The sequence below is a fragment of the Melanerpes formicivorus genome, unplaced genomic scaffold (genome assembly GCF_026170545.1).
Source record: "Melanerpes formicivorus ecotype bairdi unplaced genomic scaffold, bMelFor1.0.p_v2 SCAF_11, whole genome shotgun sequence".
NCBI classification, from domain to species: domain Eukaryota; kingdom Metazoa; phylum Chordata; class Aves; order Piciformes; family Picidae; genus Melanerpes; species Melanerpes formicivorus.
The window spans coordinates 11,436,772-11,460,914 of NW_027142363.1; the positions used below are offsets into that span (position 1 = coordinate 11,436,772).

Genomic DNA, 24,143 nt, shown 5'->3' on the forward strand with positions numbered 1-24,143 from the left:
TACAAATACAGGCACAGGGGAAGTACTGAAAGCTTTGGCTGGAGAAGATACATGATCATAGGATATGGAAGACAGAATCATAGAATAGCTTGGATTGGAAGTGACCTTAAAGATCATCCAGCTCCTAGGCACAGGCAGGGACACCTTTCACTAGATCAGGGGCACAGGGGAATTACTGAAAGCTTTGTCTGGAGAAGATACATGATCATAGGATATGAAGACAGAATCATAGAATAGCTTGGATTGGAAGTGACCTTAAAGATCATCCAGCTCCTAGGCACAGGCAGGGACACCTTTCACTAGATCAGGTTGGTCAAAGCCCCATAGAACCTGGCTTTGAACATTTCCAGACAGAGGGAATCCACATCATCTCTGTTCCAGGCTCTCACCACCTTCACAGTCAAGAACTTTTTCCTAATACCTCATGTAAATCTACTCTCTTTCAGTTTGAAACTGTTACCCTTTGTCCTATCACTACAATCCTGGATAGAGTCCCTCTATGATTTATGATTTTTTGAAACTTACTGTGCAAAATCAAGTTGCATGTACAAATGCCTGAAAAGAGATACTGCCTAGACTAAACATAAGGCAGAAGTGACTCATGGAAGAGCTGAAAGCATAAATAAATTAGATTTAGCTATAAGCTTTAGGCATTTTTGTATTAGAAACTCACCTCTGATAAATAGTTGTGACTGAAAGCTAAGCAAGAGAACAAATTTCAATCCATTTCTGGAAAAATGTTCTCCTTTTACCTTGCTTGCATATCTAATAACTTGTGGTCAAAAGACTATATCCAAGCATTTAAATTCAAGGGGTGGAGGTCCTCTTAAGGACAACTTCTGCAGCAGGGTCAAAAACCATGAAATCTGACATTCCTGAAACTGTAAAATGTAGTTTCAGGGGGGAAAGTGTATGTTTTGGGGGGGGTTGCCTTCTTCTTGATTTCTATATATATATATAAACATTCTCATGTGTCAGCACAGATGGCATAAATCCAACACAAAATTACACATTCATTCTGCAAGTCATCTTTAAAAACCAGAAACAATGTTTCAGTGTTGAAAATAAGATTGGATTTATTATACACCTCTATTTGGAAAGACATATAACTATTTTTGTCCTGAAACACTGGGGTTTAGAGCAACCCTGATTACTTTTAGTAAACTAAGAGGAAACAAGAAATAAAGTTCCACTTGAAAAAATAGGAATTATTTCTTCTACTCACTCACATATCCTCCTTAAGGATTTCTACCAAGAGAGTGTCTAAAAAACTTGGTTACATTTTCAAATGCAATTACTATGACTGTACTAGTACTGGGCAAAATCCTCTCTCCATTAAACCAGCTGCAAGACCTCCATTCATTTCAGTGGGATCAAATTGCAGTCCTTGCATTGGAAAAAAAAACTTAGCTCTTCCCACACACTTCACTGAAGTTTTTGGAACTTTACCCTCACTTCCACTCCATTTTGCACCTTAAAAAGGTAGCATATTGAAGCAATACATTTGTATTTCACCACATTTTATTAGAAATAGACAATGTCCCTTAACATTCTGCAGTAAATTCTACAAAGCAGCATAAAATCCAAATTATCCTGCAGAGCTCTGCACCCTGACAAGGTGAGAAAGACCAGCATGGAATGGAGGTCAGCTCTCCTACTATTGCAGATACTCAGAAACACTGAGACCCCACCTGGAGTACTGCCTCCAGTTCTGGAGCCCCTATTATAAGAGGGATGTGGAGGTGCTGGAAGGTGTCCAGAGAAGGGCCATGAGGGTGATCAGAGGGCTGGAGCACCTCTCCTATGAGGACAGACTGAAGGAGTTGGGGCTGTTCAGTCTGCAGAAGAGAAGGCTCCGAGGTGACCTCATTGTGGCCTTCCGGTATCTGAAAGGGGCCTACAGGAAGGCTGGGGAGGGACTTCTCAGGATCTCAGGTAGTGATAGGACAAGGGGGAATGGAAGGAAGCTGGAGGTGGGGAGATTCAGGCTAGATGTGAGGAGGAAGCTCTTCACCATGAGAGTGGTGAAGCCCTGGAATGGGTTGTCCAGGGAGGTGGTCGAGGCTCCGTCCCTGGAGGTGTTTAAGCCCAGGCTGGATGAGGCTCTGGCCAGCCTGATCTAGTGTGGGGTGTCCCTGCCCATGGCAGGGGGGTTGGAACTAGATGATCCTTGTGGTCCCTTCCAACCCTGAATGATACTATGATATGTAAGTAGATGGGAAGTTCTCATTCCATAGATCACTTCTACTGTGCATTAGACACAATCAAGAAGCATTTCAGTCTGACATAGGACAGGAAAAAAATTCCTGCAGACAAAGATTCAGAAAAGGGCCTAAGCAATAGCTTAATTTTAAACACTTGGCAGAAGAAAACTGATGGAGCCATGGCATAGTATTTCATGCCACACAGCAGCTTAATTTACCTTCTTAGATCTTTTTTTCAGTAATCCAGGCAGACATTTGTTATTGAAATCAAAATGGCTAAAGACATCCCTTGCTGAATCTGGCCCCTGAGCCACCATTGCTGACAACAAGGTAAGGCAAACTTGGCTCATCCTGAAATGAAATACAGAGGAAAACCTGCAGGTTATTTCCAGAAGGAGTTGTACAAACAACCAAATCAAGAGATTCAAGACTTTTTTCCTGTAAAAGAAAACATCCCATTCCACCTCCAACATCCACCCAAGCCTTCAGGAGTTTCAGGCATGAAGTAGTTCTGAGTTAGTCCCACCACAAGCAACAAAGCACACCTAGTCATGCAAATTTCTCACTGCTGTTGATGGAGCTTTAGTTAAAAAAGTAACCAACCACTTCAATGACAATCACAATACAGATTTACACCAAACACAAGTGTAATTCCACTACTCATAAAGAACTTGTCATCTTTGTGAACAGCCTGTTTCTCCAAGAATATTTGTTGGCCAGAGTCCCCAGTCCTGCAAACACACAGGCATTTCACAGACACAAGCAACTCCACAGGAGCAACAGCTAATGCTAATGTTAAGGACACTCACAGTGTAAGCCACAGTACAACTGCATTTTTTTGTGGTTTAGAATGACAGAGGTTTTCTTCAGTTCAAATATGCAGCATGGTCTTTGTCATGAACTGTATGTTAAGATCTACACTCAGGTTTAATTCTTGCTCACTAAACACCAGGAAAATTTGCCTTAGAAAACAGAAAGGAAGTTAAAACAATCCAAACCCATTATTTTATCAGCGATAATAGCAGCTGGGAAGGAGGGGAGAGGGAATAAAGAAAGGAGGGAACACCTATTTGTAGTCTTCCCAAAAATTAAGCTGTAATGAGAGGCTGCAGATTCACTTTCTAAAGGGAAGAAATTACCAAAACTTACATTCTAAATTCATGGGAGTTTGCTATTTATCCTAATGGGAATAGGACAGGATTATCAGGAACAAATCTGCAGAGCTCCATCCTCTGAATAGCCACTACCCAAAAAGGGTTTTGGAATCTCTCCATCATGTTTCATTCAAATATGATTAAAGCATAGCATATACCATTGGAAGTGTGCAGCCTCCTCTAGAATCATAGAATCAATAAGGTTGGAAAAGACCTCAAGGATCATCAAGTCCAACCTATCACCCAACAGCTCATGACTAACTAAACCATGTGGCTTCAAGTGCCACATCTAATCCTTTCTTGAACACCTTCAGGGACAGTAATTCCATCACCTCCCCAGGCAGCACATTCCAATGGCCAATAACTCTCTCTCTCTGTGAAGAACTTTCTCCTCACCTCAAGCCTAAACTTCCCCTGGTGCAGCTTGAGACTGTGTCCTCTTATTCTGGTGCTGGTTGCCTGGGAGAAGAGACCAACCCCCTCCTGGCTACAACCACCTTTCAGGTAGTTGTAGACAGCAATAATGTTTCCCCTGAGCCTCCTCTTCTCCAGGCTAAACAGCCCCAGCTCCCTCAGCCTCTCCTTGAGACTCTATGTCAGTTCCAGAAGGTTTTATCCAAAAGTTGCAATCTTTAAATGCTTCATAAGAAATGTAGATCTTGCATAGCTTCAAAATGTATTTGCAATAGATTTATCTATCCCTACTTGGGATTCTATGTACAGTTAAAGTGCCTGCTGCAGTAAGATCAACTAAGAGGTGCAGGAAGCATGGTTGAATCTGTGAATTGAAAAGCAGAAAATGCTCTTCTAATTCTGGCCTGTCTGAAGACCAAAAGAAAAGTCACTGGCTTTGGATCAGTCATCTGCAGTCTCTATTTTATTCCTCTTCCTCCCAGATTTAGTATTAAAATCTCTGGCACCTGGAACTTCTCTCACTAACCACAGAAATTGCTGGTTAGATTGGACTAGATAAAACATGAGTAGTTCAATCAGCCTAAAACAGCCTTAGATTTAAAAGACAGGTAAAGTTACCGAGGAAGAAACACTCTGAAAGAAAAAAGTCTACTACAGATATGGAAATCTAACTACAAAAACTACAGGAAAATGAAACATTCAAGGGCAGTTCTTTTTGCCATCACAAGACAGACTGCTCAGCATCTGTGAACTACAAGAATGCCTGTTCTTCCCTGTTTCATGCAGTACATCTCACAAATCAAGTAGCATTAAAATGATAGGACTCAAGCTACCATTGACTCTACTTCTTACTTATGAAAGCTACAGGCTCAGGAAAGTATCATATAGCATTGTGAATCACATTAGAGCTTCCATCATGCAAATACTTCCACATGCAATTGTTTTATGAAGTGTGAAACAGCATCATTAAATAAAGGGTGGATTATTAAGTAAGTCAAAACGAATTTTGCAATGTCTTGAATTCGTGTGCAAGACTCAGACAGCCTCTGGGGTTCAACAGATAGAGGTTCTCTGCAACAGTACAGGAAAGACTTACTTGTGATTTTCAGAATACAAAGCAGCATAGACCAATTTCATGTAAGAATGAATCAACTTTTTTACTATGTTCATTCCCACAACAGAAAAATGGGAGAGGTCACTGGCTGTCCTCAGTAGAATGGCTTCCAGAGCTTGAAAGATTAACACCATCTGCAAGACACAGAAATAGGTTAACATATGCCAATATTTGGGCACAGTTTGAAATTATTAGCTGAGCAAACAACAAGAAGTATCACTAAAAAAATAGTAACCCCACCACAAGAGAAAACCTTTGACAGATGAAGGCAAAATGAACTTCTGAATTCTCTCCCAACTTAATGCTTCCTCTTCTAAAGAATTAGTTCTAGAGAGTGTGGATTTTCAAGGAATCCCCTAGACAGATATTATATGAAAGACCAGAGAAACACAGGAGGTCAGCTGAGTCCTCTCTTTATTCAGTTGCTAAACTCATGAAACTCAGTAGTGGACACTCAGTGGAAACTCAGTAGGACAACCTCTGCAGGAAGCTTAAGCCAATGTGCTGACTGAAGGCCTGGACAATCCTGGACAAATAAACTGTAAAAACGGGTCCTGCCTCACCCATGAATTGTGGAATCAAGACCTGCATGCATATGCATGATTTACCTGTGTACACACAACAACCACTTATAGGTATGCAAACACCAACCGCAGTGCAAATCTCAGCACAGGCTGATGAGTCTGCAGTGCAAATCTCAGCACAGGCTGATGAGTCTTGAAGGCCCTTTATAAGCTGGAGGGCGAGGCCTAGGGCTAATGAATCAAAGCTTTAAGAGACAATTCATAGCAAGCACAGTGAAAGAATGAAATGTGCTGGAGAAAATCACCCAAGCTGCTCTGATTTTGCTGTATTAAACCAGAGCTCACACAGCAGTGGGACTGTATTTATCACAAGAATTAGCCTCCACTAGCAAAAGGATCATGAAGAAAGGGTCACGGAACATGATGCAGGTCATCATCACTCAAATAGAAATGCTCACCTAAGGCAAAGACCAACAAGTGGACATTAAAAAAACCACTATGCAATTTTACATTGTAAGCAGATGTAAGTTAAAACAACTGCCCTAGTACTTAAGAGTGAAAATTCTTTAGTCCATTCTCATATTCTGATGTGGAAAATTTGTGTCCAGATCAGATGAAGAAAATGAGCTCAACTTTACCAGTGGCTTCCTAGAAGAACTCATGTATCAGGGTGATGTCCAGTTATCTAATAATTGCTTTCACTAGACCGTTTCTTTTCTTTTGCCTAATTGCTTCTTTTGATCCCCTCATTTCATAAATCGTCTTTTGATAACATTTAAAGAACCCTGACAGCTTGATTTTGGCAGAACTACTGGTTGTGTATATCATTAAACCCAGAAACATCTTTGTCCTGAATAAACCTTCTCACTTGATCAGTGCTTCTGACACTGTGGCCTCCAGAAAAAAATAAACAAACCAACAAAATCAACAACAACCAAACAAAAACCCTAAACCTATACCAAATTATCAGTTATTTACTCCACAAAGCATCTGTTTGGCTGCTGCTCTCCCGGTCGGGATGCACGCTGCCAGTCACTCAATTCTAAAACCCATGGCAAACTTACGTCATGTTCAGGTTTCCTTTCTCCGTCCATAAGTTTAAATATTTCAGCACACTCCATGGAAATTTTTATGTATCCCTCCACGACATCATAGACTCCAGATGACGGCAGCCTCTTAGCAATCGCGACGAAGGCTTCCAGACCTGCAATGGGAGAGATACCAGTCCGGGAGCCAACAGAGCCGCAGACACGCCGGCCCTGCCGCAGGGGGTCTGCAGCGGGCCCACGCCGTGCGGCAGCTGTATGCGCCCATGGTAAAGCAACAACCATCATCATCGTCACCCCCACAACGTCGCTCTGCGGGCATGGGACGCCTCCGGCTTTGGCGGGGCGCCGCTCCAGCCCCGGCAGCACCGGCAGAGCACGCCTTCACCTCACCACAGCGCCGGGCACGCTGGCTACTCCCGGCCCGGCCTCGGCCTGGCCTCTCACCTCTCCTGGTGGTGGTGGGGTCCCGCAGCAGTGCCTTGAAGCGGACACCGTTGAACTCTACCTTCTCGCGATGGGCTCGCTTGGCCGCCGGCGGGCCGGCCGCGGGCTCGCCGCGGCGTTTCTCCGCCATGCCGCTGCCGCTACCCCCACCCCCACAGAGCCGCCCCGGAAGCGGCGGTCGGCAGGAAGCGGCGGAGGCAACGGCAACAGCCTTCCCCCCCGCTGTGAGCCAAGGCAGAGGTGCTGCGCCCGGCCCGGGGTGGGTAGCTGGGCCCACGCCTTGAGCGAGCGTGGTTGGCTGAGCCGAGGCCCGGCTGTAGCAGGCAAGGGTGGCCTTTCCAGCCCTCGCCTGCCCCGGTCCGATCTGTCTCCGTGAGGTTTCGCAGCCCTGCTGCGCCTTCCGCTTCTGCCCCAGCGGCTCGTGCGGAGCCCGCTGCCCGGCAGCGCAGCCCTGCGGCGCCTCCACTTCGGGGCTTTCCCGGTGCTAAATGTCCCGCTCCCAAATCCCCCTCCGCTGGCACTGGCGTAGTTTCATGAGATCCCCTTGGGCACTCGGCTACTCAGCAGGTTTCTGCTGTTGGGCCTGGCGCTGTCACATTATCGTTGGTACTTACTTTCCCGAAACAGCCCTGTGCGTGCGATTACTGCTTGCCAGGCAGCTGCCCTCCCAGTGGGGCATTCAGTCCCCGGGGCCAAAACCAAAGGTACTTCGTACGTGTGCGTGCATAACACCGCCAGCTACTCTTTGCTTGTACTGTGACTGTGCTCTCAAAGCAGTCGGTTGACAAAATGTTATTACACCTTTTCTTTCCTCCCACTTCTTTCTCAGGATGTTTTGGTTGCCTCATTTGAAGTGCAGCCACACAGAGGTGACTAGTACCGCTGAGGGGTGAAAGCATCTGGAGCAGAGGGACTGCAAAAGCAAGTCTGCAGTACCCTGCAATATAGCCTGTCAACTGTTGATGCTTGCAAGGCCAAGCAGCTTTTTATGTCCACCGGCATCACGGTTTCACAGAACTTCAGTCCTCCCCAGTCCTGAACTAAGGAGACGCAAACTTCGGAGTGGAAGGGGAAAGCATGGAGTGGCAGGAAGCAGACAGAACTAAAGATACTAGGTAAAAGATAAAATTATTATCATTTGCAGAAGCAATAGTCACAAACTGCTTTCCAATTAACAGGCCATGCTTCCATTACACTTTAAAATTTGCTAGTGAAATGTCTTATATAAGCAGTAACAATTAATTACAAACAAATTAGACATGATAGATGGGTAATGGTTGCCTGTCAGCCTATGAAACACATTAGTCAAAGTTGGCCAAATACATTGTTCTCCAGAACTAAATCAAAACCAGAAGGTTTGCTTTCAGCAGGAGTTATTTCAGGAGAAACACAGGGGTAGGGAGGAAGGGAAGAAATCTTGTTCCAACAGATTGTTAGATGTGAAAAACCTAACAGTTTGAAACAGTTGTGGAAGATTAAGGAGACATCTGTGTCAGCAAGGGAAAATCAAAATCAACTTAGAGATCTATCCACAATAGATTATTTTTCCTTTTTGCAAGCAATAAATAAAAGCAACACTAACATTTGTCTGGTTTTCCTAACATGAGTTTTTGTTGAAACTGGTTTTTTGACAAACACTGTCTGAAAAAAAAAAAAGTGATCCAGAAGAGGGCAACATTAACAGCAATTTTAAGATTTGGGATGGACAAGTGCTTTCCTGTTGGTGGAAGAGGCTGCAAAATTTTGAGAACAGATGGTAGGAGAAAATAGAAGAAGGTGAAGTTAGAAGGCACGAAACAGTGAAATAAAAGGAATACATGAGACTGCGAAGAAAAGGTTGAAACTATGCATTGCTAGATCCTAGCTACAAGGGTTTTCGCAGTACTGTAGAAGAAGGTTAAAAAGCATCTTAATGATGATAGCTACATCATACTCCAAACTCTGTGAATCATTTCTGATTTTTCCAGAAAGACTCAAATTTTGACACAGTAGATTTCAAGTATTTTTCTGCTTGTTTTGATGGCAGTTTCATTTGGAATTCAGCTTAGTATAGCAATTTCTGTTCAAAGGCACAGACTGTTTGATTCTTCCATAAAACTTTATGGATGGGCTGTTCTGGATGCTGGGAATATTCTTTTTTTCAACCTTACAAGGGAAGGGGAAGTGGGAGGGGAAGAAGGGGAAGGGGGAGGGGAAGAAGGGGAAGGGGAAGAGAAAGGGGAAGGGGAAGGGGAAGAGAAAGGGGAAGGGGAAGGGGAAGGGGAAGGGGAAGGGGAAGGGGAAGGGGAAGGGGAAGGGGAAGGGGAAGGGGAAGGGGAAGAGAAAGAGAAAGGGGAAGGGAAAGGGGAAGGGGAAGGGAAAGGGGAAGGGGAAGGGGAAGGGGAAGGGGAAGAGGGGAAGGGGAAAGGGGAAGGGGAAGGGGAAGGGGAAGGGGAAGGGGAAGGGGAAGGGGAAGGGGAAGGGGAAGGGGAAGGGGAAGGGGAAGGGGAAAGGAAGGGAAAGGGGAAAGGGGAGGGGAAAGGGGAAGGGAAAGGGGAAAGGGGAAGGGGAAAGGGAAGGGAAAGGGGAAAGGGGAAGGGGAAAGGGAAGGGAAGGGAAAGGGGAAAGGGGAAGGGGAAGGGAAAGGGAAAAGGGAAGGGGACAAAACAAAACCAGCCAAAAACCCCAAACAACTAAACACAGCTTTAAAAAGGCTCAAAGTGCTTGTGCTGATGTCTTCCAGATGAAAGTCATAGTTGTCAGACTTACAGGCCTGGTCACTATCATCACACCCTGTTTCATAGAATATCTAGTATAAAAATATTACTGAAAAATACTGGTGACAAATATTTTAATTGCAACTTTAAATTCAATTATTCTTTCCCCTCCCTGCCTGAACAGCTGTCATAGGCCTTAAGGAGGATGATGGGGACTGTTAGTTTCACTTCAAGCCAGATTACTTCTGTGTTCTTGCTGTAGTCTCCTTTGAAGCCTATGTCCTTTTCTTTCTCTATTACATCTATGACAATTTTCCTCCCCCAAGTATGTTTTTTGGCAAGCTACATTCGTGAAGGCCCAATTAAAGAATGAGACATCAAGCTCAGACAAAGTTCATCTGCTCTGTTGTGCCTGCACATTTACCAGATGTAAGCAGTAAATGAGTCGAGCATTAATTTCTGAGCTGCCCAGTTTTCAGTAAATTGAAATTTAATTCTGTGATTCTTGCCAGATGAACACACAATCAGATCCAAGATACACACTGCCCCTTTGGCTTTTGCAAGTCTGAAAAATAATTCCCAGTCTCTTTCATGAACCTTAGCTCTCAGCCTTGTTCAGCAAACAGTTACAGATACCAGGAGAGCCAAGTGACCCTTTCCTGCGCCAACTGTAATCTGACTTCTGAAGTCTTTACTGGCTTGAGCAGTATCAAAAGCAAAAAGCCCCAGTCCTGCCTAATGCAAATGCCTTTGCCTCCCACACTTGAACATTATTCCTTGCTCTGGGATTTTTAATCATGCAATGACTAAAGACAAAATCTGATTTGGTAAGTTAGGTCGGTTCTTACTTTTTGATTTATCAAAGCCTACCTTCTGATTTCAGCCATAAACACTCCTGTCCTGCTCATCCAGCCTCTGTCTCTAGCCTTTAGCTGTACATCAGCAGTATTTGCTGTGCCAGCCCTCAAGCTTAAGTCTGTTGGTATGATTTTACATCATTCCCTAGCCACCTAGTCCTGATGACCTTTACCAAACTCATTCTGATTTCATGGCCTGCAACCTCACACTACAGCTGAACAACTATCCCTACAAACTGAACAACTCTCCCTACAAGTAGAGCTGCTGATAGACCCACACCTGAACAGATCTATACTGCCTGTACTAAACCCAGACCAGACTTGTCCTTTAAAACCACTGATGTTTGGTTTAGTGGAATCCCTGCCAGTTATAGTACCGCTGTACCACTGCTGCTCTTGGTGACAGTATCACTTAATGGCCACACATGATGTGTGATCCTCTACTCCACACTACCTTTGGTCCAGAGCATGTAGGAAATGCTGTAGTTTCTTATCATACATTTTTCATTTGATCTTTAAATTAATTGTAAAGAGCATTCAGAGAGGCTAAATTTCCTCCAAAATCTTATTTTTAAAACTGCTGTTCTCAATGTTCTTTTATGGTTTACAGATTTATTCTGCAGAAGTTTCCATCCTTTTTTCCCCCAAAAAAGTTCCTCTATGTGATAGAGCTGTTTGTCAGGTCTTTCTGCTTTCCAGCTTTTCCTATCTGATGCATGGAATCACAGAGGGAGAGAGCTTGGATGCTGCCATACGTGTCAGGACTGCTTCCTCAACATAGCCTCACAAGAAGGTAATATTCCCAAGACATCCCGACACTATCACTTCCTTGTCATCACATGTCTTGTGCTCAGTGTCAGCTCACAGAGTTGGAGATGCAGACATTGCAGAGCTTGAATTACAGAAACTGAGAAAAGAATGGCCTGAACGATGCACAAGAATGGTGTATGGACTCAGGAACTGAGCAGGCAGGCTGGGCTAAGGCAATTAACCTTGTGAAACTGCGCTGCAGTGCCAGTACAGCTCTGGCATAAGCAGTCAGACCAATTTAGTAAAACCACAAGTCTTTTTGCTCCTGATGCTGAAAAATAAACTCACCCTGCCTCCTCATCTTCCAGACTCTTTGTTATTTCAGCTAGAGCAGCACTTCTCTGAATAGCTAAGGGAGTGCATTTTAAAACCTGGCTAATGACAGTTTATCTTCCCTACCATTACACTAGAGCCCTATCAATATCAAAGGACCTAACTTGCCTGCAGAGTCAGCAGTACCAACATGCATTAGCACCAGGGTTTTGAGCCAGAGCATGGTATTGAGTCAGGAGTCAGGCTGCTTGCCCAGATGCTGCAGATGGATGGAAAGATCAGAAAAGAAGGGAAGAGGACAATGATCAGGCTGGGAAGAGCTAGAGGAAGTATAAGATGGATATCTACTTGTGATAAACCAAGTAAATTCTTTAATTTCATGTACAGAACAGGGCCTTTGGCACTATGGGACACTTACATTCAGGGGCAGAAAAAAGGGAATCTTCCATGCATACTGAAATCCTTCACACCTATACATGGAAGAATCTTCAACCATCATCAAGCCTGAATTAGTTGAACATAGTCACTGAGCAGCTCTTCAGAATTTACCATGAAACCCTTACAGTACTGAGAAGAAAACCAAGCTTTTAGAAACAAGGCAATGTTATTTTAAACTTTTGTCATTTGCTTCTAATTTTGGAGAGCTTAGGTTGAATTAATGTGAGGTCTGGATCTCAAAACTGTCGCTGATTAGATACTGATACTCTTGAAATGCTGTCAGTATTGCATGCCTTTGCGTACCTAAATTGCCTAATACCTTTTCCAAGGCTTTTGGAAAAGTCAACACTTTTTTCAGTGCTTTGACATCAATTCTGTGGCTTTAAAAAGCTGCAGTCTTGAACTCCAAGTACACAAAATCATTAGTCATTTTGGAAAATCTTAACCTAAATACATATTAAAGGAGAAACAGTGACAACAACTGGCCCAAAGGCAGGCTCATAAACTCTTAATAAGGCACTTTCACAAGTAAACAGGCTGCTTTCCAAGGCTGTGGTCCAGCCCAGCAGCTCTGTCCTAATGTCCTTCCTAAACTGAAAGGCAAGACACATAGCCTTCTCCAGTCCATCTATGAAGGGCCATGTCAGGAAGTGACCAGGGATGACTTACGTGCTTTAAGAGGGCAACAACAAAGCCAGAACTTTTTTGATGTGTTTGTTCTTCCTTCAACTTAGATCTTTTTTCTCTTGTTTCCAGCAGCAAACGCTGTAAGATAGGGCTTGCCTCTTAATTCATGTCTATACAAGTGTCCAAGTGTACTGCTAGAAAAGATAATCTGTATACAGGAAAGCTGCCAGTAAGATCAGCAGCATTAAGGCTGATGAGCAGTGGCCTTCCTGCTGCACATGGTCAGGAAGCTGGAATAAGAATTCATTCAGGTGGAATGAAATACAAGGAGATTAATTTTACAATGGAATGAAATACAAGGAGATTAATTTTACAAACTCTCTGTGTTACATCCTCTCTGTTTGTGAAATGGTCGGGGTCTCCATGGCATGAGATTGAACACATCCAAGTACTGGGTTCTGCACATCGGCCACAACAACCCCATGCAGTGCTACAGGCTAGGGACAGAGTGGCTGGAGAGCAGCCAGGCAGAGAGGGACCTGGGGGTGCTGGTCGATGGTAGGCTGGACATGAGCCTGCAGTGTGCCTAGGCACCAAGAGGGCCAATGGAATCCTGGCCTGCATCAGGAACAGTGTGGCCAGCAGGAGCAGGGAGGTCATTCTGCCCCTGTACACTGCACTGGTTAGGCCACACCTCGAGTCCTGTGTCCAGTTCTGGGCCCCTCAGTTTAGGAAGGATGTTGACTTGCTGGAGTGTGTCCAGAAAAGGGCAATAAAGTTGGTGAGGGGTTTGGAACACAAGCTCTATGAGGAGAGGCTGAGGGAGCTGGGGTTGCTTAGCCTGGAGAGGAGGAGACTCAGGGGTGACCTTATTGCTCTCTACAACTACCTGAAGGGGGGTTGTAGACAGGCAGAGGTTGGTCTCTTCTTCCAGGCAGCCAGCACCAGAACAAGAGGACACAGTCTCAGGCTGCACCAGGGGAGGTTCAGGCTGGAGGTTAGGAGGAAGTTTTACACAGAGAGAGTGATTGCCCAATGGAATGGGCTGCCTGGGGAGGTGGTGGAGTCACCATCATTGGAGGTGTTCAGGAGGAGACTTGACGGGGTGCTTGGCTGCATGGTTTAGTTGGTTGGATGGTGTTGGATGATAGGTTGGACACAATGATCTTGAAGGTCTCTTCCAACCTGGTTTATTCTATTTCATTCTATTTCATTTCTATTTCATTATGATTAGTTTGACCAAGAGCTGACTATGCAGGATGTAGCTTATGACCACAAAACTCAGAAGTCATTTAGCTAACTTTTCTCTTTCTGAAATGAGTCCAAAAACACAAAAAGAGGCAGAAAATAGCAAGTATTTCTCCTCCTAAACCTGCTGGGTGAAGTACTATACTCTGTATTCATTCAAACTTCCACTTAGATGCATGAGAATTTTTCCTGTGACTTGCAGAACTGGTCCTCGTAAGTTCAAATTACTGCACGATTGAAAACCTTGTTAGGACTTAAAATCTGTGGCATTCTGTCAGAATGTACAGGATCCAAAACACATCTAGAATAATACACACACACACAAAAATACAGGAAAGGCCTCTCTACCACTATCTACATTCTCATATCCATAGAAATAGAGGTTGAATTGGGAAAAATGTGCTATGTTATTTTAAATACTCGCTGTATAGTGATTAAAGTCTGTGCTTTGTTTTAACCACTGACACTCATTTCCATAGAAACAGAGAGAGGATAGCAGCCCACTTGTTTGAACTGTGTTGTAGATTGCATTTGTGTCAGGGAGTAGGATTATAAAGTATTTTAAAATGTGGGAAAAGCCTGGGGTTTTGTACTTAAGATTTTTTCCCCACACACACACCCCTAAAAGCCAAACAGAATGTTAGTGAACTTCATGGAAACTTTATTCAGGGAGAAGAGAATGAACATGACATGTATCAGCTGTTAGGGAGAAAAGGAAGAAAAAGCAGTAGGAGCTATAGGGGGAGGTCATTCTGCCCCTGTACACGGCACTGGTTAGGCCATACCTCGAGTACTGTGTCCAGTTCTGGGCCCCTCAGTTTAGGAAGGAGGTTGACTTGCTGGAACAAGTCCAGAGAAGGGCAATGAAGTTGGTGAGGGGCTTGGAACACAAGCCCTATGAGGAGAGACTGAGGGAACTGGGGCTGCTTAGCCTGGAGAGGAGGAGACTCAGGGGTGACCTTATTGCTCTCTACAACTACCTGAAGGGGGGATGTAAACAGGCAGAGGTTGGTCTCTTCTCCCAGGGAGCCAGCACCAGAACAAGAGGACACAGTCTGAGGCTGCGCCAGGGGAGGTTCAGGCTGGAGGTCAGGAGGAAGTTTTACACAGAGAGAGTGATTGCCCATTGGAATGGACTGCCCGGAGGTGGTGGAGTCGCCGTCACTGGAGGTGTTCAGGAGGAGACTTGACAGGGTGCTTGGTTACATGGTTCAGTTGGTTGGGTGGTGTTGGATGATAGGTTGGACGCGATGATCTTGAAGGTCTCTTCCAACCTGGTCTATTCTATTCTATTCTATTCTATTCTATTCTATTCTATTCTATTCTATTCTATTCTATTCTATGTGTGTGTGTGTGTATATATGTGTGTGTGTGTGTATAGAGAGAGAGTTTCTGAGATTATGTATTTCTGAGGCCATGTAACACAACTGTCTTCTAATATTACACACTGTTTGTTTATCTCCTAACTGACAGCACTGTTTTATTTAAATTTCCAAACACTCAGCCATGACATGAGTTTCAAATTGTCAGTTTGGTTGAAGTTCAGAGAAAAATGAATCTGAAGGAAAAAAAAAACCCCAAACCCTAAGAGCTCAGATTTTGGCTTTGCACTTGAAAAGCTTCCATGCGACAACACAGGTCCTCCATTTTGGATACTGACATGATTTGTTTTCTCCCCAAGCTCGAAAGAGAGAAACCAAAGCAGGCATGATGTCTTACCTGGATTTTTACTTACAGGCTTGTATTTTCTTCTTTGAAGAAAAAAAAAAATCAATCTCACTTTGGTTGCTCCTAAGAAAGGCCAAGGTTGAGAGATGCTGTAATTCTACATGCTGAACATGTCTAGATTAGTTCTATTGTCTTCCAAGTACTGAGCTTTGCTGCTTTCAAGGCTATGGCAAAGAAACACATCAGGATAAATAATAGTTTCTCCCTTCTTACCTTTGTGTTTTACACTGCTGTCTCTAAGTTTACTATTTAAGCACTACCCATAACAGGGAATAACAGGGGGCACTAAAAACATTACAGATTTTAGGTTCATGTTGAATAACGAAGTAGCCCTGGGCTGGAAGGAATGAATAAAAATAATCAGTGTCATTTTATTGAAAGTCTGTTTCTTGCAATACCAGAGGGTTAGAAAAAACCATGCTGTCTCACTGGAGAGAGAAGATTCCTAAGTTCTCACTGGGAAAACAGCCCCATAGGATCTTGTTATTCAAAGCCTTTCAAGCATGAGCATAGGATATTTCTCAGTGATTTTTGCCATTTCATATATTCTTCTGCATTGATTGTGTACTTCTCACAGATCTATTGGCTACTCAGAGTCACACATAGCAAGATGAGTTACATCACTGACACCTATGGTCTAGAGATTAGTGAGCAATTCAGAGAGAAGGAGGTGATGAACTTCCTGTTAGAACTTTTGCAGGTGGCCTGAATATGAGGTGTCTCTCCACTGACTGTATAGGGAGTGAGGGTCTAGCATCCAGTAGCCATAGGTCATCTTACTGCACTCACTGGAATTTATGGTAGACATGTCATTATGGTAGACATGGCAGGTATGAAGTTAGAGTATACAAGTAAGTTTTCCATAGTCATCTGGGCACCTTTTTAGATGTGGTGGATTGAAAATTCGCCCCCTAGCCCCCCATTAAATTTGCCAGATCAGCTCAATTGCAAGCAAATGAAAGCTGTATTTACAAGCAAAATTACAATCTACAACGAAATGCAATGAATATGAACAAAATATACAGTATTTACAGGTATTTACAATTAATAAACAGCACAAGGACCCCCCTGGTTAAAGACCAGGGGAAGCAACTAGCTCCTCCCACTCTGCCTTGCCCTTACCCCCCACAGACTTTCTCTTCCTCATCACAATCACCCACAGTATGGCCCCCAGATGCTTGTTTTTATGGAGGGGTAAAAATCTGTGCTACTTACAACATTACCCTTGCATTCATTTCTACCTTTGGTGGAACTGACCTGTGACACCAAGTGCAGAAAGTGTCTGATTAAATTGCCAGGTATGGCAAAGGACAAAATTAGAGGTGTAGGCAGGAGATGCCACAAGACTCCTTCCAGTATCACAGTTGAAAGGCATAGGGTAACGGGTTCAGTTTGGAGGTAAACATTGTCCTTATCTGAAGCAGCGAGAAATAAGAGCTTCACACACCTGGCAAACCTATTGTTCTCTCTTTCCATCCATGTTTGCAGTTGCAGATGCTTCAGAGCTACTCCACTTTTATTCTGTTATTTCGGCATCTTTGATCCCATTTATCTCAGTTCAGTAAAACTTGATGGAATGTCCCTGACCTAAGGCAGGTTCATTTGAAACCTGATTTGCTCTTATCTGACCAAGACCAAGGAAGCATGACTTACAATGTATGTGTTATCCAGTTGTTGTTCTGTGTGTAGAGGGAGCGAGCGAGGAAAGAAAGTGGATTCTTATTCAAACATGGTCAAAGTTCAGTGTAACCTCCAGAAAAAGGTGCCAAAGTTTGGAAATTCAAATCTGGACATGATCCAACTTCAGTTGGAACAGGAGGAGAGGAACGGATTTAACGGAATTAATTTGGTTCCGTCATCTCTCACCTGCTCACTCATGTTTTTTTCAGGAGAAAGATCAGTGTGAACATGTATGCCAGGATGTAAACAGCTAGATGTTCTTGCCTACCCTCCTGACACCCAGCCTCAACCCCAGGGCAGAAGACACTTTTCGTGCCTCGTTCCCGGTGTTGCTTTTAGGCTCTCTTTCCCGAGGGCAGCTCTTACAGGAACTAGGAAATGAGTGTCCTGATTTATTCTCTTTAGTCCCTCATACCTTAAAAGGAGCTCCACCTTATATTTGAAGGTGGCTTAGCAGGTTGTAAATGCAGTTTGTTTGAACTTCCCACTGGTTTACTTTTCGGTCTTGCAAACATTTCAGGGAGCAACCTGAACGCTCTCAAAGTAACTTCAAGATGTTTTCTCACTTTACAGTGAAAGCTTTAAGCAAACCTACACACTTCAAACTCAGCTATGCTGAACTACACGTGTCTTAAAGCTATAAAGGCTGCGGTAAGGTGATGCGAGGCAACAACAGGTGGGGAGGAAACAGAAAAAGGGAAAGTTTCTTTTATAACATGGAAGAGTCGGGGTTATTTCCTAACGTTACGGCTGTTTGCCCACTGAAATTTCTCATCCTGAGATCCTCTCAGGCAGAGCTGTTAGAAGCATTTCTCCCAGAGACGTACGAGGCTTGGAGCGGGGCAAAGAGATCAGAAAAAGAAAAAGCAGGGAAGTTGTGCTGCGGGGAACAGGGAATGCTGGGGAGCACCTTGTACCTGTCTTGGTAAAAGTACGAGCAAGGAAATGTCACATAAGTCAGGGGAATCGTGTAAATCCGTGACAGTCCTCCAACCTTTGCCAAGCAGGAATGAAGGCGAAAAATAAGTTAAAAACAAAGCCCTTCTCACGGGGCGTGAAGGCGAATCATGCCTCTTCTCCAAGAGGGAGGTGCCGGGACCTCGAACTCTCCGGAGAGGGGTGGAGAGAGCCGGGGGAGGGCGGGCGAGGTGCAGCCGGGTCTGAGTCAGCCCGGCCCGCACGATGTGCGTTGAGGGCAGTGCCAGGCACGGCGCCGCCGAGAAGCCTCTTTCCTTCCCCGCCGCCCTCTCGGGCTCCCCTACGGCGGCAGCGACGGTCCACACCGGACCGGACCCCTTCCCACCGCGGCGTGGGGCGGCTGCGCTGCGGTCTCCGTCTCGGCCGCGGGCAGGACTACTCCGCCCTCCTCTTGCGCCCCGCCGACCGAGCGGTCCCGGGGCAGCCGGCACTGCCCCGCGGCGGAGGGCTCCCGGAGGACCGGGGGTGTCTGTGCCGCCAGCCGGGGCAGACTCCATCATGTGAGGTGGCGAGTCTGCCCCCCCGGCCCCGAGCTGCCCTCTCCCGCACCATGAGGGACGGGGATGCGGGGCAGCACCCACGTCGGAGACAGGTAGAACCCGGGCGGCTCCTCCGCCTCCTCTCCTGCGTGATCCTCGTGTGCAGCGCCGAGGTCGCGGCGCTCGCCGACTTCTCAGGTACAGGGCGGGCCTGCTGACGACGGCGGGAGGGCCGGGACCGAGTAACGGTTACCTGGGACACGGCGGCGGCCGCTGGGGCAGGAGACGGGTACCTGTGCCCCTCGCCGGGCAGAGGTCTGGCGACGATCCGAGTGCCCGTCCTCCGTAGCGCCCCAGGAGGGGAGCCGCCGTATCCCTGCACCCCTGGACAGGCGCGGGCATGAGGAGCCGGGCGCTCTCGGCCGCGGGAGGACCGGGGCTGCCCGCCTCCTTCGGTCTTTCGCGGACCCCGCCCGAAACAATTCGGAAGGCTGCGTATTGAGCGGCGAGCTCAAGGCACGTCGTGTCCCAGGGCTAGGACGTGGGCCTGTACCCAGGGGAGCACGGGTGCATGATTCAGATGTGCCGTAGCTGCGGCACCGTGTGAAGGAAGGGAGGAAGGAAAAGAGGGTTAAAGGCTTCCAGAGGGGGTCCTGTGGTAAGGGACGTGAGGGCTTGAACTGTCGGTTTCTTCTCAGCTGCGCGATGGGAAAGCTATGCGTGAATCAGCCAGGGCCTGACCAGAAGTGCGTGGAAGTCCCTGGAAAGATTCCCACTTTCTCCTGGAGACTTGGAATCGGGCCCTGAGTGAGCCGCTTCTAACTCCAGTAGCAAACAAATGCTTCACTTCTCTGTGCTGGGAGAGTGCTTTGCCTCTTACCGCTGGAATGATGAGAGTCTCTTTTAAGTGAGCAGAAGCACTCGCGGTCATTCAGAAATCACGTACGTGATCACTGTGAAGGTGCTGTCCCGGTGCAAAATGAAAACACTGTAGAACCTGGAAAGATTTACATGTTGCTATCAGAATGAAGAAACAATCTTTCATTTTTGCTTGAGAAAACTACACTCTTGCAACTTTTCTTATGCTCCAGAACATCTCACTGCTCTTAGAAAGTTACTTAGAAGAATAGTTTCTATTTCACGGTGAGCGCAGCATAATCCTGGCACTTGTAGGCTTAAGGAACTGCCTCTAGGGCAAAAAGCAGCCCTTATCCTTGCTGAAGAGAGCAGAACTTTTCAAAAGTCAGTCAAGTGCACCGGAACAAAATTAGGGTATAATTAATAGGTCAGATGAGTTGTTATGCATATGAATACAGTTCATGTTAATAGAGTACAAAAAGCTGGTGATGGTTCTGTAGAAACTACTTTCTCAGCGATAGGAAAATACAGTTGGTGATTTCATTACCCTGTCCAACTCCTGTAAGCCTGAACATTTCCAAGCAAGCAACCACCAAATATAAAGATCGGAACTATACACCTGGGTAAACAACATTGCCCCTATTAGATGCCTTTCACATGTAAAAGGCTTTTAGATGTTTGCTATCTCATTCTTTGGTGGCTTTTTTTTTTGTTTTGCTTAACTGCTGCTGGCCTGTAGATGTTAGTTTTGGAATCACATGTTAGTTCTCCACAAGAAAATAAAATAAATGTTCGCATTTTCCCTTTCAAATAGCCGCGGAGTTAAAAAAAAACCCTCCCTCTGGTTTATCTAAGAAAGTTCCTCTCACAAAAGTCCATTCACTTTTCAAATGAAGCTATTTAGATAAGGTTATCCAAGATACATTTCAGAAGTACAGCTGCATTCAGTATTCATAGTGCACTGAACTTTCCAAATAGGTAGAATGACCAAGGGAAAAATCTCTGTCTCACCCCAGAGATTAATGTTAACTATGTCATGCAGGCAATTCGGTAAGTAAGTAGAAAGGAAAAATCAGATTCCAAAATTCTTGCCAGACTGGGAAGTTTCCAGACCCAAAGAAATTCTGGCCTTTTTTTTTTCTTTTTAAATTATTATTTTTAAAAGAAACTGCTTCAAAAATGGATGTTGTGGGCCAGTAACTGGTGGATGCAAGATGACACCTTGCAGTGCCATCCCCACTCCGTCGAATACCTGGTTAAGGAATTACGACCAGCTCCGTAATAGCAGCCTTAATCTGAGCTTCTAAAGTTGCTAAGTTTCCTTATTTGCTCCATCCCTAAGCAGGAACAGCGACTTGATTTTCATAAGCTCTGTTGAATTTGCATGAAAACAAATCTGTTCCGTTTAAAGGGGCAGGGCCCTGCAGCTGCCAAGGTGCAGTCAGCTCCTGGGGGATTGTTTCAAGGGATGAGGAGCGGGGACCTGGCTCCCTCTGTTCCGCTCACCACCTGCACTTTCACTTCTCTGCAAAGGGTCAGGTCTAACCCTGCCCTTCTGAGGGTAAAGCTTAGAGGCAGCAGGTTGGAGGTTTCCATGTGCAAGCTCATGTCATAGCAAAAGGAGCTGAAGTCTGCACCTTGAATGTGTTCTGCGTGATTTGCTGTGATACTGGGAATTTAGCAGTACACAGAGAATTGGAAGGCCAGTTGCTTAAACTTCTCCTCTTCACAGCTTTCAGGCTTTTATACTCAGATTATCAGGTGCATACTTTTGTAGGTCATTGCTTTTTCCAGTCTTTGTGTTTCCAGCATCAGATCTCTACCTCAGCAGCCCAAATTCTGCTCCTCTCTCCTTCTCCCACCCCCTCCCTATTCTGACAGCTTTCTATAATCGCTTCTCAGACTGCTGCCTGATTGCAACAGCAGAACATGTAATCTTTGTTGATCTCTTTATTTGTGTATTAAATTGTGCTAGCAATTCTAACCTGCCCAGAGTCTGTCTGTTAATTGCAAGACCTAACTGCTTCTTGTAGCAGCACAAAGATGACCCCTCTTGGGTTCTGTTTGATGTCATGGAAAGGGGAGTGGAGAGCAGTGTGCATGGATAGTGAAGGGTTTTGGTTTAGTCTCTATTTTTTTTCCTTTAATGCTTGACTTGTATTTACTTCCTTATTTAGAATACTATGGTAATTTTTTATGGATCACTTCACAGAATAGAAGCAGTGAAACTGGTACAGTATTTTTCCCTCGCTTTTCCTAAGAGAGAGAGGTTGGCAGCTCTGGCTATGAGTAGAATCTCTTCATTTGGTTATTGCAGATCAGTCGCTATTGTGGTCTTGTTATTACTCTTGGCCTTACAGGACACAGAGCTGTGGGTTCTTGTTCTCATACGTTTCTCAGTCCAGCTTTTAACTATGGAAAAGATTTTTTGTTAGTTTTTTTTTGGGTGAGGGTGTTTTTGAGAGGTTTCTTCACTGTGCAATAACATATAATGAATTCATATGCAAAGCGATATTTTCTAGTGGAAAAATATGTTCTGAATCAAGACTCCAACAGCAATTCTAAATAAAACTCTGAGGAGGACTCAATGGCTGTAAACAAAGTTAGTTTCCCCTTTTAATAGAAGGAAATACTCATATATTGAGATGTTAGTACATACAATACTTAAAGATCTGTGTAATCTATTCTTCTCTAGCACTCCAGTGACAAAAAAGGAACATACTTATTAATTGCACTGGTTATTGAAAGCGAAGGTTTGCTCTGAAGTCTGCAGTCCTCTGTGTGATTATTTGTTTTAAGTGAAATACAAACGTTTATGCCCAAGCTTGAAACTGAAAGCTGAAGATTTGGCAGAAGAGAGATTTTATCCACAGTTCTTTCCTTAGATCTTCATGCATATTGGTTTGTTGCTACACATCGAGAATTTTCTTTCCCTCATGCCTTCAAACCACATCTGAAATACCTTTTCACCAGAATATTTATTTATGTCCACAGTTTAATTCCTCAGTGATCACTTGCGGAGTTCAAATTTCAGATCAGGTCCCAGCGCAGGACACTGAAGGCTGCTGTGAATTTCGCTAATTCTCCTGTCTCTGGGAACCAAAACCCTAAATACTCTGGGCTTCCAGGAGACTGCCAGAAGTGAAGAGAGACAGTTTTCAAGAAGTCAAGGCCATGTTGAGAGCTGTGTCCTCACAACTCCTCTATATTCAATGACAGTTCCCCAAAACAGGCAAAATAAGGAGCTGCTAAACCCAGCAAACTTACATGCTATACTTATATTTAACTTGTATACTAACATACTTACACTGGTGCTATAGAAAGCCTGACTGTCTGCTAACATTGCAGCTGAGAGAGAATCGTTTTTGCTGGGACTGGTGGTTTGCTCGGGCACATGTACCTTCCCAACAGCAGGAGTCACTGCTCCCTCATCTGGTCCCCCAACTCTCCTTGCTGGCAATAGGAAAACTGCTTGGCTCTCCCCTTGTGTCTCTGTCCTAGTCCTGCTTTTTCTCCTGCCTTTTTCCTGTTGCAAAAATTAACTGACCTCTTATCCATCTGGGAACAAATTCCTTCTCTCTGACAACGCTGAGGAGCACACATTCACCTTTATTTATACCCCATTCTTCCTCTCCTACATGCTACTTTGAGCTCAGGCTTTTTGCTTGAACTGGCCTCCTTTGCTCACTTTATTGTCAGTCTCCCTTTCTCTGTCTTAGCCTCAGCTGGGTTTTCTGGGCTGCTTTCGAGAAGTGTAGCTATACCTGAAGATCCAAAATGAAGTAACTCTGTGATTAGATAAATGGGCTGAAGAATGACTTTCTGGATGGGAACAGAAAGAACAGCTACTGCTTAGGTAGAACATTTTAATCTTTGTCTGCAGGTGTCAACTTTTCTTTCTTTTTCCAGAAGAGTTCAGACAGAACTAGCATTGCTTTAACTCCATAGACTTGATCTTCTGACCCAACAATAGAAACCAAATGTCTCTAATGAAAAAGCAAGCCAGTTCACCCAAGAAATATAATCTGATTCTGCGGCCTTCCTGCATTACGAATTTCCATTAAGTTCTGTGGCATTGACCCATGCCAGATTCCCCCAGGCAAAAGGAAAGCAAACAAATGCTTCAAGCAGATGCTTTGTTGGTGATAATGTGGCAGGATCAATCATGACCAACCACAATGATGCAGAGGGTTTTTTGTTGGGTTTCTGTTGGTCAGATAAAATCCTATATATATTTTCTTGAGTGGATTCTGTTGACTCACTGTGGCAAGTGGAGCTTGTCCTTCAACCAGGATGTTTGAAGAGGTGCTAAAAGGAGTGATGTCAGCGATGCATCTTCTTGATACTGCCTTGTGAAAGTCAAATTAAAATTTGGCTTGCTTTATTTAAAGAAAAACATTTCATTTTAGAAGCATGTTTCATTTCAGTAATATGGGAGTTAAACTTCAAAGTCTGAAGAGGGTTTGGGTCTGGGATTTCTTTTGTGGAAGAAAAAGGTGTGTGTCAGAAGCAACATTTTAGTTTAGATCATGCTGCTGAGATCCAAGATTTTTTTAGTCCTGTCTCTG

At 44.6% G+C, this 24,143-nt stretch overlaps 2 protein-coding genes across 6 annotated transcripts in view; one reads left to right on the top strand and one right to left on the bottom strand.

The window, feature by feature from the left end:
- Positions 1 to 7,047, bottom strand: part of URB1 (URB1 ribosome biogenesis homolog) — a 64,550-nt gene extending 57,503 nt beyond the window's left edge. For 3 of the 4 annotated variants that reach the window (XM_068144497.1, XM_068144496.1, XM_068144494.1), the window contains exons 1-3: positions 6,475 to 6,762; positions 4,869 to 5,020; positions 2,423 to 2,555 (exon numbers count right to left, since the gene is read on the bottom strand). In XM_068144497.1, the coding sequence (XP_068000598.1) occupies positions 2,423 to 2,555; positions 4,869 to 5,020; positions 6,475 to 6,747 (558 nt within the window). In that variant the 5' untranslated portion in view covers positions 6,748 to 6,762. Of the gene's footprint in view, positions 1 to 2,422; positions 2,556 to 4,868; positions 5,021 to 6,474; positions 6,763 to 6,903 lie in introns of those variants that run through there. The other variant, XM_068144495.1, reaches the window with a different exon arrangement.
- An 11,356-nt stretch (positions 7,048 to 18,403) lies between these two features.
- Positions 18,404 to 24,143, top strand: part of EVA1C (eva-1 homolog C) — a 44,871-nt gene continuing 39,131 nt past the window's right edge. The window contains exon 1 of one of the 2 annotated variants that reach the window (XM_068144511.1): positions 18,404 to 18,915. In XM_068144511.1, coding sequence (XP_068000612.1) covers positions 18,789 to 18,915 — 127 coding nt within the window. In that variant the 5' untranslated portion in view covers positions 18,404 to 18,788. The remainder of the gene's footprint in view (positions 18,916 to 24,143) is intronic. The other variant, XM_068144510.1, reaches the window with a different exon arrangement.